Genomic DNA, 14,095 nt, shown 5'->3' on the forward strand with positions numbered 1-14,095 from the left:
TATTATTTTGTCCAAAGAAATCTGTAACACATCACTAGTGGCCCCCAGTACTAAAAGGGGCTTATAGTTTCCACGGCAGGCCTGGCCCATAATTTCCCCATACATGTTAAAACAGTCCTTTAAGCCCTGTAGACACTTCAAGGCTAGACAGGTGAGCAGTGACTGGTGGAAGTGCCTCGTCTCGGGTACCTGGGATATAAGGAGCATGGGTTACAGGGCTTACAGATGAGCTGGGCCACCTTCATGATGAATGGTACTGACCTTGCTCATTTGCTTCAGCAGCAAAGCCCCAGCATGAGGGCACTCTTACTGTGGAGCAGCAGTGACTGCAGTATATTGATCATTAGGAAAAATGACCTTTAGTACACAGCAGTGGTTCTCAATCTATTGCCAGTGGTGATGCGTAGGGGATGCATTGGGGTACACATGCACACCCTGAGAGCATCGTTACACTTCCTGACTGGCCATGCTCCCTGCTTAGGTGATGGGGGGGGGCAGGTGGGAGTGCCAGTGCGCGCCCCCCCCTCCCCCCCAAAGCACTAGCCAGGGAGTGCGAGCGCCGAATATAGGCTGCGGCTGCTTCTGGAAGCGCCGCGGCCTCTTTTGGAAGCAGTGCGACCACTCAGTTGGTAATTTATGTCCCCCCTGACTAAGATGGCACCAGTCACCCATGCCTATCGCCATAGTGGGCTAAACTTGCAGCTCTCAATGTATTATGTGGGCTGCACCCCACAATTTACTTCCTGTGTATCCATTTAACAGGATGTCACATGGGTTTCAGCCGTGTGCTGACTGGGCCATGTGTGGCCTGTGGACCACAGGTTGAGAACCACTGGTACAGAGATTGCTTTATACATATATATAAATACTATTTTTGGGTGTTTTGCTTGGTTATTTGATTCTCTTTGGGATTTTGGAAGTTCAAGGACTTTATCTGTAGTTATCTACCTGTATACAGAAGAAAAATAAAGCTCTTTCCTAAAATTGAACCTATAATTGGTGTTTTTATGCGAGACCCGTAACATTTATGGAGGTTTTAAAACTAGTCCAGAAGTAAACATGAGCTAATTGAAAATTGATACATTTTGAACCAGTGAAAGAAAAGTGCCATTTCCTGTTTCAATAAGTAATTACAGTATCAGTATCTCAGCCTTAGTCAGCAGTGTTTGCATCTATTTCATAGCAGATATTTTTGTTTAGCCTGCAGATGGTGCAAGTGTGTTATCTTCTGAGTAGTTTGAACGCTGTCATTTTAATAAGCCTTATATAAAGGGAATGAGCTATACCTGACCCTGTGGAATATAGAAAATGTATGTTGGGAGATGGAGAGTGAAGCCAAAATGAAAAAAATTGCTGGCTAATTTATTCTGGCATTGGGCCAACCCTCTATTATACATCTTTGGTTCACATAATGTTTGTCCCATAAACTTACTGTGCTTTCATAAACTGAGTATGAAATTTAAGAAATACCGTATGTAGACTACTGAATTTCTTTAATTGCATTAGTCACAGTAGCGAAGCTTAGGTCTGCTTCATAATAGCAGCAAATTGGTTTGTACTACATTTATATATGAGCAGGTAATTAGCATTCTAAAAACTGTAGGTCTGCCCATTAGATTCAATAAGAGGCTAGAATACTGATGAAGCAGAATATTGCTGTGTGTTCTTCACAAGAAAGAGGAAATGGTCCCCTAATGTAGTGGATTCAATCTGTCTCTCTACTGTAGGTTTTTATATCTTGGCTATTGCTGTGTTATCTTAGCATGGTTACAGAAGTGTAGTAAATGTTATATAACAGACTGGACTTCATATTGCTGTAGATAGCTATGAAATAGCATTTCGACAAAGGATGCTGAAGCCCTTATCTCCAGCTCATTCTGTTTTTCTCCTTTAACAAGGCCCTTGTTGTACTCATTTTAAGGCAGATGAAACAAAGGTAAACAATGGGTATAGATTGTGACCAGTGCATCAAAATATAAATTCAGTGAAATCCAGAGGATTATTTTTCAATTACTGTGCTTAAATTAGTGTTTATATAGCTGTTAGGAGGTTTTATAGGTGTACTACATAACTTGTTTCAGTAATATAATACAGTAATATATATGCATAGGAGCATTATGTTGAAGTTCTTCTGCTTTAATCTTATGAGGAGGGAGGGGTTAGAAATAATTAAACAAAATGTAACCTATAAGGCAGTGGTACCTAGGCTTCTAGCCCTGCAGGCTGGATAAGGCTTGGTTTGTGGGCCAGATCCCACATAGGGTTGGTCCATGTGAGTGATCAAGTGCACTGGTCCAACCCTGTGCACCTAGATCCATCCATGTGCAGGCTTGCTGTAGCATGCAGGACTACATTACTATATTTATACAAATATAAGATGAGGTTTCACCTCCCCTACCCCCATCAGCAGGGGAGAAAAAAGCCCCTCATCTTATATTTGCATAAGAAGTGGAGTGGGGAGCAGTTGGCTACTGTGGCTCTGACTTTGGCCCTGAGCCTGGGTTGGGGCCAGTCACAAACACAGCAGCTACCTTTTCCCCACCTCCACTTCTCATCTGCAGCTGCTGCCCTTGCCATGCACCCCCTTCTCTTTCTCTAACTGTCACGTGCAGCTCAGCTCTGTCAGCTCCTGGACATGGAGCATGTGGAAACCCCTTTTTTTGCCCAGCCAGTCAGCAGTGCCAGACAAGGGCTCCATAACCAGGTAAGGGCTGTGCTTCCATGTGCTATGCTCTGGGACAGGGCAAGCTGAGCAGCATCTGATAATAGGGTGAGGGGAGGACAAGAAGCAGAGATTGAGGGGAACAGGGGGGAGGGCTGTAGGTGGCAATGGGGCAGGAAGGCTGCATTGGTAAGAAGTGGGGCTGCAGAGGGCAAGGGGGCCACCTGACACTTTCTCCCCTCCCCCGTTCCTACCAGCCTTTTTCTTCTGTAGCAGCAGCGGTGAGGGAGATTTAAGACAACCCCCCAATACTTAGATTGTGTACCTGGAAATTTATAAATTTATAACACATTTATAAATTTTCCATATGGAATCTAGTTACTGGGGAGGGGAGGGGTCATCTTATATTCAGGTTCATCTTATATTCAAGTAAATATGGTATCTGACCTATATTTACTTGAATATACCCATATATTATCTGGCCCATAGTGCCAGATATCTGGCATCAGGGGAGCAGCAATTAATGCTGCCATTGGTTCCCCTTGAGTAGCATTGCACAAGGGGTCTCAAAGGATGGATATTTTATGACTGCAGCAAGAACTTTAAATTAATTACTGATAGCTTTAAAAACTGTACTAAGTTGATGGAACTCAAACTTTTAGTCTGATGTGCCAGGTTTTTGCAACTCAGTTCCATGTGGGACACCACTCCCCTCCTATAGGGGAGAGGAAAGGGTAGAAGGTAGAGCAGGGATGGGCAAAATCTGGCCCACAGGGCCCCTAAAAAAATTTTGGAAAATTAATATTTCTCTGCCTTTGATTCCTGTCAAAAATGAAGCCCGGCAGGTTCCAACAGCAGTGGGGCCCACCCGGTCCTGCCCCCCAGCCAGGATTTCTGGGCTGAGAGCATGTGGCTGCCCCAATGTGGGAAGCTCAGGTAAGTGGGGATGGGGAAGACCCTGGGCAGGGAAGGGGGGAGAGGGGGACCCCCTCCCCCTTCCCCTCCCTCCTCCTCACCCCATGCCTGGTGCCCTGCGCTGCAGCCCGTGCCCGCTCCGGACACCCTGTGTGGGCTGCGAGCACCTGCAGTGTGGGGCACCGGGCGTGGGGTGGGGGAGGGGCCGCTTCCCCCCCATGCTCAGCTTTTCCCTGGGCTCCTTCCTTGTGCAGAGAAAAGTGGCCCCTTGCCTGCCCCGTGGCCAGCGCCCCACTCTGAAGGAGCTTGCAGCCTGCGCAGGGCTGCGCGGAGCAGGTACAGGCAGCCCCAGGCAGGCTGCGAGCAGCTGCAGTGCAGGGCACTGGGCATGGGGTGGGCGAGGGGCTGTTCCCCCACCCCACCACCCCAGCACTCAGCACCAGCTTGTAACCCAGCCTCTCTGCCAGGCTGGCAGTGGGGTGAGTTACAAGCTGGTGCTGAGTGCAGAGAAAAGTGGCCCCTCACCCACCCCATTCCTGGCACCCCATGCTGCAGCTGTTCACAGCCTGCCTGGGGCTGCCTGTGCCTGCTCCAGACAGCCCCACGTGGGCTGCGAGTGCCTGCAGCACAGGACGCCGGCCATGGGTCAGATGAGGAGCCACTTTTCCCCACTCTCAGCACCAGCTTCTTCCCTGCTGGCGAGCAGGGGGTCAGGGCTGTGCACTGCCCCCTGCCTGTACTGCAGGGCACTGGGTGTGAGCAGGCGGGGAGCCAGCGGGAGCCTCATACCAGTGTCCCGGGGCCAGTGCCAGTGGGGCCCAGAGCAAGGTTGCAGAAGCGCGGGGTCCCAACTGGCAGGGACTGTTTGGAGCCGGGCCAGTTCCCCCCTCCCTGCTGGTGCAGTCCAGCCCAGCTCCATGGACCCCTGCCAGCCTGCACTCTGCTTTAGGCCCCACCAGTGCTGGCCCTGGGGCATTGGTCCCAAGATGATGACCAGGGCTGGGGCACCTGTCAAGGGGTGGGGCTACCCATGCGGCCCTCGGCAGCCTGCCAAAACTGGGTAAACAGCCCTCTGCTCAAAATAATTGCTTGCCTCTGAGGTACAGGGATGCCAGTGTCACTACAGAGGGGAAAGAGAGAGGAGGAGGAGGGATAGTGGAAGACCAGCTTAACTTTAGTAAATAGCACCCATCTAGGATAGGAGGGAGAGAGTAAGCAGTGCCTCTTGTAGGGGAGGGGGTAGTCAGAGAGCAGGGAGGACAGGAGCAGGGATTAGCGACATGGTGCAGGACGGGAAAGGGGACACATGGAGCTGCTTCTCATTGCTGATTCCCTGTGCCGCAGGCTGGATCCATTCACTTTGGGGGTCATATCTAGGCTGTGAGCTATAGTTTTTGCATCTGTCCAAACACAAAATACACAATCCTTGATGTAAAGCTTACCAATTTAGGGGTAGTTGTGTGACTCTCCTTAGGCTACCATTGATGCAAACACTAATTATACTTGCTTTCACAATTATTTAGTGATGTAAGTAGAATTTGGGAAAGCTGTTTTAAATGGTGCACATCAACTTTGTGCCATGTACAAGAGTTGCTGGTTTTAAAAATCATGTATGAAGAGTTACACAGCACAGGTATGCAAATATTTCAATTATAAAGTAACTTCACTGAGGGAAATATCTCAGATGCCACCATTTAGTAGTTTAGTAAATATTGATTTTTTTTTAATGATGGCCCTTTATGTATTCGCTATGTGCTACCCTGCATTCTAGCAATAAACTATTTCTGTTTATCACTTGATTTATTTTGCAGTATTTGCTTTTAAACTATTCACCTGGAAACCCATCATACTGCTTTATGTTCTGAAATCAGCTTCTCTGTGCAGATCATATAGGTCTGGAGGGATTGTTCACAGAACCTTGAAGCCAGATGTTTCTGTCCCAGAATAGGATAAGCTCATCAGAGATAATTACATACAAATATTGTGCACATTATGTTTGGCAGTAAAATAGATTAGAGTTAGATACCTTCCAGCTAATGTTAGGCTTAGTACTTAAACCTTGCAGATGGCAAATCATAATGATATTCAGCATCCTAGCAAAAAGAGAACTTTCCAAATCCTATTTCTAACATCTTTCTTAAATCTTAATAGGAAGCCCAGTTCCCTCAAGTTTCCCTACCTACAGTTTTTAAATCCACACACACATGGTTTTGATGGTTTTGTAATGGAATGAAGTGCTTCCTTTATGCTAAACAAAAAGCTTGGGGTATAGATGTTATTTTAGTTACAGTATTGTTTATTGACTAGATCATGGGACTTTAAGTTGGGTGTTCTGGGTTTTATTCCCACCTCTATCACTGACTTGCTCTGTGCCTTCAGGCAAATCATTTAATCTCATTTTGCCTCAGCTTCTCCATTTGTAATATGAAAACAAGATTTAACCCAACTTTGTAAAACACTTTACACTTCCAAATGAAAGTGCTGTAAAAGTGCAATGTATTGGTTGTATGTAGGGTAGAGAAGGGGTGTCAAACACATGCCCTGCAAGCTGGATCTGTCCCATAGAGCTGCTCTATCTAGCTTGCCTGACTACTGGTAGGCCACTGCAAGTTTGGAGCGTGGCATGTTGCAGAATCTCGGGCCCTGATAGACATGACAGTTGGCAGCAGGAGGGTGCATAAGGGCTGATTAAAGCTTTGGTTATCCTCTGGTCACTTCACATTTTGATACTGATGTGGTCCTATTTTCCTGGTTGCTGGTTCTCACTGTGGGCCTTGTACTTGTTTCTGCATCTCTGGCTGGGGCACAATACATATAGTAGGGACTGGAGCCACTGCTGCATGCCTCAGGTCAGATCTGGAGCTGCTGCTGCTACCATCGTATATTCTGAGCCAGAGTGTAAGCTGCTACTGCTGTGTCTTTATGTAAGGAGCCCTGCAGTCCGAATTTGGCCTGAGACAAGGTGAATTTGACACCACCGGGATAGAGGGAGCAGCGGTCGGGTCAGAGCCTGCCAGCTCCTTCTCTGCTTCTAGCGGTCCCTGCAGGGCTCTAGGAATGCAGAGTTCCTTTTTTTTCCCAAAAAGTTTTTCCTGTTTCTGTAGAGGTATGATGTTTGAGGCTGCTGACAGACATTCCTTTAAAGGTGAGATGATTTCTAATCCCAAGAATCACACCTGTGAATTTTGGGATTGGGAATCATGTTTTAACTGTGCCCTAGTTGCCAGTGCAAGGGCCTGGAATCACAATCCGAGAGTCACCTTGCACTGGTGAGTTGAAAGCCAGGTACTGACAATCAGCTCATTGTCCACTAGTTCTGGGGACTCGCTGTGGCTAGTTTGAGCCCCAGTGTGGTTGGGGAGCCTGCCGATGACCAGCTGATTGTCAGCAGGATTGGGACCACACCAGGGATCATACCAGCTCCAGTGTGTCCCTACCTGCTGACAATCAACTGATCATTGGCTAGATCAGAACTGCACTGGGGCTTGAGCCCTGGTGTAATCCCTGTCAGTTTACAATCAGCTGATCATTGGCAGAATGAAGAATGCACCAGGGCTGCCTGAAGAATACTACTCTTGCTGACAATTAGCTAATTGGCTGGTAGAGACCACGCCGGTATCAGTTTGAACCTCCGTACAGTCCTAGAGCCAGCTGACAATCAACTGACAAATTAGGGACTGCACCGGGACCAGTTAAAGCCCAGTGTGGTCCACCCTGCCAGGCATTCAATTTAAAGTGCGATGGAAACCACTCCCAAATTATTACATGTTTTTGTGTAATAGTTCTGTGGCTTATTTCCTGTTTTGTTGTGCTGCTAATTGCATGAACATACAGCTGCTAGGACAATGCAAAGCTTCAGTAGTCGCTTTGATTTAGAGGAGGTTCGGCTTGATTTGGCAGCTGAATCTCCAAATCCACACCAAATCGGGAGACCCATTAAAAGGTCCAAATTGAATTGGAAGCCTCCGAATTGACTTGGAGAGATTCGGCACCAGTTTGGAGATTTGGCTATACAGGCAGCAGTCCTTGATGCTGGACAAAGCTGCCTCCAGTTGGTAAGTCTGTTGTGGTGGACGTAAAGAGGTTGGACGGGGTAAGAGGGACAATGTCCCCACAGCAAGGGAGGGATTGAGCATGGGAGAAGCTGGGGCAGAGGGGTGCGGGACTTAGGGAGGAGGGCTCTCACCACTGCGTGCCGCTGGTCCAGGAGTTGTGAGAAGGCTGGAGTGGCTTATGCTGCTGCATGCCGCTTGTTCAAGGCAGTGTAGCGGCACTATCCCTCACCTCTGTGCCCAGCTGGGTGAGTGGCAGGAGGGGGCATAGCCTCTGTTCCCAGCACCTTCTGTTGCCCGTCTGGAGCTTAGCTTGGCCCAGCCCGTCCTGCGTAGATCCGGGGGCACACGCCCTTTCCCATGCCCTCCTGGACTGGTGGCAAAAGCTGCCAGAAGAGCAGCTCCTGGACCAGTGGCGCACAGCCTCCATGCCCCCCTGCCCCAGCTGGGCAGCTTGTCCTAGCCCCAATCCCTCCCTCGTTGTGGGGGCGTTGATCTATCCCACGCCCCTTCCCTCCCCACTCTGACCACTACAAGAGACTTACCAGCTGGAGGTAGCTGTGTCTAGCATTGTCGAGGACTGCTGCCTGTATAGTCTATAGCCAAATCTCCAAAACGCCGTCGAATCTCTGGATCAGAATCGTCTGAATCGAATTGGGACAATGATTTGAATCACTGAATCAAATCGCTGCCCCTCTGAATCAGCCGAATCTGAAGCAAATACTTGCTGCTTTGCACAGGCCTAACAGCTGCTTTATACTTTAACCAGTTTAAATGCATGTTAAGTGTAATGCCTGTCAGGGAGCTAAGACCCTTTTTCAGCCAGAAGGAAAGATGACAGGAGAACAATGAAATTGGCTAGTCACATGATTTTGTACATGGAATATAATGAAAAAGGTACAGGTGCTTTCACTATGCTTTAGATGCTCATAATGATTATAATTGATAATCTCATAGAATCATAGAAAATCTCTTGTGTAATGTGGGCATAACACTTCATCTAGGGACCACTGCGTCCATCCCACTAACATATATATTTGCATCCACTTGGTGCATCATATCAAACAAATGTGATTTAAGTTGGCAGCATCCCTTTAACTGATTTTCATGATGTTAATGTTAAGGTACTGGAAATGAAGAGTGTGTTTATTTACTTAGCTAGATGGTTTGCTTATATTTATTTAATCATTTATAATTTACATTTTGGAATCTAGGAACCAGTTAAATGAGCTTTGGGAATCCTCCCTTTACTTCTGTTCGCCACCCACTGCATTTCATCTTCCTTGATTTGTGCTGTACTGCCTGGATCCTTTCCTTTTTCAGCCTAGCGCAGCAGTCCTCAAATCATGGGTCACGAGCCCAAATGGGATCGCAACATCAGCAGGGGGTCATGAGGGTGGGGAGCTGTGGGTTGGAAGTGAGGGGTCCTACTGAGGAAATGGGGTCATGCTGAGGAAATTGGGTCATGCTAAGAAAAAGTTCAGGAAGCACTGGCCTAGCGACTGGCAGAATATGTCAAATCAATGGGAGTTGCTAATATTCCTCAAGGGAGAAGTGTATCTAGGATTTACTGTTAAATCTTGGAATTGTGCCTGTGTGTGCTGGCATTTCTGATCCACTGGAGAAGAGAATTCTAACATCTGGTATTTGAGAGTCACCATATGTAGAAGTGACTGCTATCTTTCATTGGAAAGCTACAGATCTCTGCTTTTCAGAGAACTTTTGAACTGTATATTCACATCTTAATCCCAACCTTTCTTTTCCCTGGGATCTTAACTATGTGAACCTTTATGACTCAGATCATCTTCATTTGATAGTGAGGAAAGAATTCCCACCCTGAATACCTTGAGCTCTTCTGCCCAGGCACATTCTAATTTAGCACCTTCTCTCCCTTTTCAAAATGAACTTTCTTCTTTCCTTCACCAGTTAAGATTAATGACATGACAGACTTTCAGTTGCAGTAATTTCATTACAGTGCTGTACTATTCTGAATTTGACTTAATTGTTTGACTGCTGTTTCAGAACCAGCTGTTAGAACTGGAGCCAGTTCTACATATTGTAACTTATTTCAAGTGTATCTCTAATTATAGGTGTCTCAAGCATATCATACCACAAAAAAAAAAGACTTGCACAAGGGAAGTCATGAATCCATGTTCTGAAAACTTTTCACAAATCCTTTGCAAATTGCTATAGATATTTCTAGGATATTTTTTTCCCCATGCATTAGGATCTTGATCAGAAGAAGCAAAGATTCTTTTTTCTGGTCTATGCTGCTAAAACCAACACACATAACAACTTGATCAGTAATATTCTGTGAACACAGTTTTCAGTTGTGAAAATAATGAACAATAAAATTACAATTATCTAAGTGTTCCAGCAAGGAGAGGTCAGTTTTTGTAACTGGTTTGGAGCAGGAGAAAATTAACTTGGCAGTAGAAGGACAGAGCAAATGGATCTACATTTCTGTGCTATAAACCTTTTGGGAAATGAACCATGTATAAATTCCACTTGCTTCTCCAGTTTGTATGGGGAAGGGAGCATGACCCCTAAGGTATAGATCTGTAAAGACCCTGGTGAATAAATGAACCCTCTTTTCTATGCTCTGCATGTTAAAATGACAAGATCATTGCAGCCTCCAGGCTTGCTAAATCTTTAATATAAATTGGAAATATTGCAGCAAAAAAACCCACACTATATGGAGAGGTTGAAAAACTATACCTAAGATGTTAAATATTCATGGCAGAACACCTATTTATTTTTTTCCAGAGTAGTAATTTCCTCTTCTATGACCTTCTGACACTAAAATGGACAATCTTAGATTTATAAAAGTTATAAATGCTAAAAAAATTCAGAAGGGGCGTAGATTTAATTTATTTTATACTCCCTTGGATCATTTCTTCATGCATTCTTTAGTTCTGTTCCCTTCTCTTTCCTTTTTTGGGGATCTTAACCATGGTAACCCATAGGAAAATAATGTTTCACAGTTTCTAGGGTCGGAAGGGACCTGGACAGATCATCAAATCCGACCTCCTGCCCTGGGCAGGAATGAGTGCTGGGTTCATAACACCCCAGCCAGACATCTATCCACCTGTTTTAAAGTGAAGATAGCATTTTCAGCATGGATAGCTCTGACTAATCTGTTCAGTTTCCTAGCAGAAGGAGGAATTAAACATTGGAGCAGCTTATCAAGGGAGTTGGTGTGTTTGCCTCCTTTCAGTCTTTAAAACAATACTAGATATATTTTTAAAATAAAAGCTTTAATCCAGGGATGGGCAAAATATGGCCTGCAGGCTAGATCCAGCATGCCAGTAACTTTATCTGGCCAGTGGCAGGTCCCTTGGCTCTGCCTGGGCCAGGCACAGGGTGCAGCTTGGACCAGGGTGCATGTGGCCAGTCCTGTTACCCCTGGGTGCATGGCAGGACAGGGGCAGTGCGGTGGCCAGACTCAGCTTCCCAGCAGCACCTGTGGCGGTGGCTCCTTTTAGCTGCTGCTGCCAGTGTCGCCACTGGTGGACCCGGCCCATCTGCCATGCAACCATTGCTAGAAGTGCTGGATGGAGTGGCCAAGTGGGTGGGGTCTCCAGGGAGACTAGCCCAGGACTCCTGCAGGCAGGGTGTACTTGGCCGGGTGGATGGAATGGGGCCACTGGTGGGCAGGGAGTAGCATCTGGGGGCTGATGAGGCTGGGGCTGGGGCCAGGGCCTGGGGTAGAGCAGCAGTTTACTTCCTGGGTGTGCCTTGCTTGTGGAATCTGCACCCATTGCATGATGGAAGTGGATCATGGCTCTGTCTGGCTGAGCCATCTGTCCTGCTGAGCATGCCCTGTCCTGTCTGCAGGGATCCCAGGCCAGTCTCCATGGAGACTGCTCCCACCTGCTTTGTCCACACCCTGGAAGTGGGTGTGGAGTAGATGGGCCAAGGCTGGGTGGGACTAATTGTGTGTCCTTCCCCAACCCCCCCACTGCACTGTGCCATATCACCTCCTCTCCCTCCACCACCCAGCCTGCAACAGCTCACCAAAATGTCAAAAAATCACCTACCCCTCCTTTAATACATCTCTGGGGAAAAGTTCTGCAGCTTCTGTGTGTTGTATACATGGAAGGATCAGTCTTGATGGTTGCAGTCTTTTTTTGGCTTTAGAATTTGAGAGCCTGAGCCCCTTTATCTCCTTTCTTCATGACTTTTGGGAGGACAGAAATTGCCTCAGTTGTCCTCCACATGCATACAGTATTTCCAGCTCTGCATTAAGGCAATGACCATAATCAAATCTCATGCATCAGGGTTTCTCCTAGTCACTTGGAGTGGCCAGGTAGGAATTCATTCCCATCCCCATGCACAATTGGGCAGGTATATCCTGTGTATTTGACCTTGCATGGGGACACTTTGTGAGATAGGGCCAGTGTACTCAGATGGTACAGGGTGCCCTAGATATCTGCCTGGTGGGTTTTACTCTTACTCAGCATTGTGGTGATCACTAGATGGGGAACTAGGAAGAAACTTTCTTCACAGCTCACATTGGCAGGCATCTCAGAGTGTTGATCTGTTTTTCTACACCTGGTTCACTGGAGAGATCATCTGGGCATGTCTTCCCTATCTCATATTATTATGCCATTTGACACAGTCTTGGACTCCTCCGTTCAGTCCTGACAACTGAAAAGCTTTAGCTTACCTTTATTTGGTATAAGATTGTAAATTGGTCTTGGGTGTAACTTAATGGCATCCAAGTTCACACAAGATGATCTGTTGATTATTTGAATTAGACTTTTAGGGCCCCTAGGAGTTTGTTAGTTTGTTTATTTTTTAAACTCCTGAGCTTGCTATGAAATAATTGGATATGATGTTATAAAATCAGCCATTCTTGTCTAATGCTTATTTATTAGTTGTGGTAGCATTTCTCCGTTCCCTTGGCACTGTAGCTCTCCTGATAGCTTGATTCCCAAACAAATCGTTGATTTTGTTTGTTTTTTTTTCCTCTTCAGAGCTAGATTGGGAAAAGCCTATGAGAAATTTCATTTGGCTCGTGTTTCATCTGAAAAGTGCTATATTATACCTCAAACTGGGTTGAAGGGAGCTTAAAATGATGTCAGTGTTGTGTTTATTTTTTAGTATAGCTAGACCAGATTCTAGTTGAAGGTCACATTTAAAACTAACTTAACCAAAGCTGAGGCAGTATGAATATCTGAAGATTTTCATGCTGCTGCCATGAGTTTATTACATATTTTTCCTTAACAGACATTGAATTCAGTTTGCCTGATATTCTACATATTTTTTAAACAAATGTAATGATATGTATAGGTTCCCTTGTCTTCATAACAAAATTAGTAGAATGGACTCTCTTAATTAAATCCTGTGTTCTTTAGACTTTTACCTACAGTGCATGTTTACACCTGTGTGTAGGTGTATATGATTAATATATAGAAGGTATCCACTTACTAAATTGTCTGTTCAGCTGTCTTTGAGATTTGCACAATGTATCCACCTGATTTGTTGCTAGGTTGAGAATGTATTTGGCTTACATTAGGAGTTGCCTTGGGAAGGCCCTAGAGGATATGTGTGGGCAGGCGGGGATGGAGTGCCTCCACCCACGAACCTGCACTGCCGCCTCTCAGAAGCAGGGCCAGGAGGGGAGGGGTGCAGTGGCATCCTTCTGTGGGCCACACAGGCGCTGCCTGTCTGGCCGGACACGGAGTGGGTGTCTGGGGGAAAGCTCACACACCACTACCCTGCACTGTCACCGCTTTGCATCCAGCTGTGTACCATGCCTCCCTTGCCCCTGGTCCATGTCTGGCTGCCAGTGCTGTATACTTATTAAAGAAGGTTGAAAACCCCTGGCCTAGATTATTGGATATAAACAGCATTTATCACACCAACAGCATTGGTGTGAAAAATGGATGTTTTATTTCACCCATGTTTTGTTTTTCAGGTACTTCTGCTGTTAAAATTTTCATGCCTGCACTGTCTCCTACAATGGAAGAAGGAAACATTGTAAAATGGCTGAAAAAGGAAGGTGAGAGAAAGTGATATAAAATCACAATTGCTGTAAAATGCTGCACTAGTTTTCCAAGTCATTCTGTGAACCATTTTGTGAAGGCAGAGTAGTTTTGCGGGTACTGCCTTGTTGCACTATATCCTACCTGCATCATTCTGGTTTGCTAAAAAAGGGGTTGTCATCCGGGAGTGCATACGGTCCACCCCACTCCACGTCTGGCTAGTGGGTGTATGCTGCTCCACATCCAGCCACTGGGAGTACACTGACCCAAAAAGGTTGAAAAACAATGCTATAAAATGTTCCTTCTGGCTTTCAAACAAGATGGTTTCCATGGCCAGTTGATTGGGGCTGCAGTTTGAGTAGCACCTTTTCTGATGCATTAGGCATGGTTTTCAGAAGTGTTGTGACCTATAGCTTCTCTAACATGCTGTACTATTGGATTCTCTGCCTTTTTGGGAAAAGGGTCCTTGTGACTGG

General features: G+C 46.1%; 1 protein-coding gene across 1 annotated transcript in view; it reads left to right on the forward strand.

Annotated features, from left to right (window-relative positions):
* The window catches only part of PDHX (pyruvate dehydrogenase complex component X), a 104,976-nt gene that overhangs the window by 931 nt on the left and 89,950 nt on the right, over positions 1-14,095 (forward strand). The window contains exon 2 of the mRNA XM_090032930.1: positions 13,553-13,636. Coding sequence (XP_089889056.1) covers positions 13,553-13,636 — 84 coding nt within the window. The remainder of the gene's footprint in view (positions 1-13,552; positions 13,637-14,095) is intronic.

This window comes from Crocodylus siamensis, chromosome 2, assembly GCF_052110815.1.
Source record: "Crocodylus siamensis isolate JL-2025a chromosome 2, ASM5211081v1, whole genome shotgun sequence".
NCBI lineage: Eukaryota > Metazoa > Chordata > Crocodylia > Crocodylidae > Crocodylus > Crocodylus siamensis.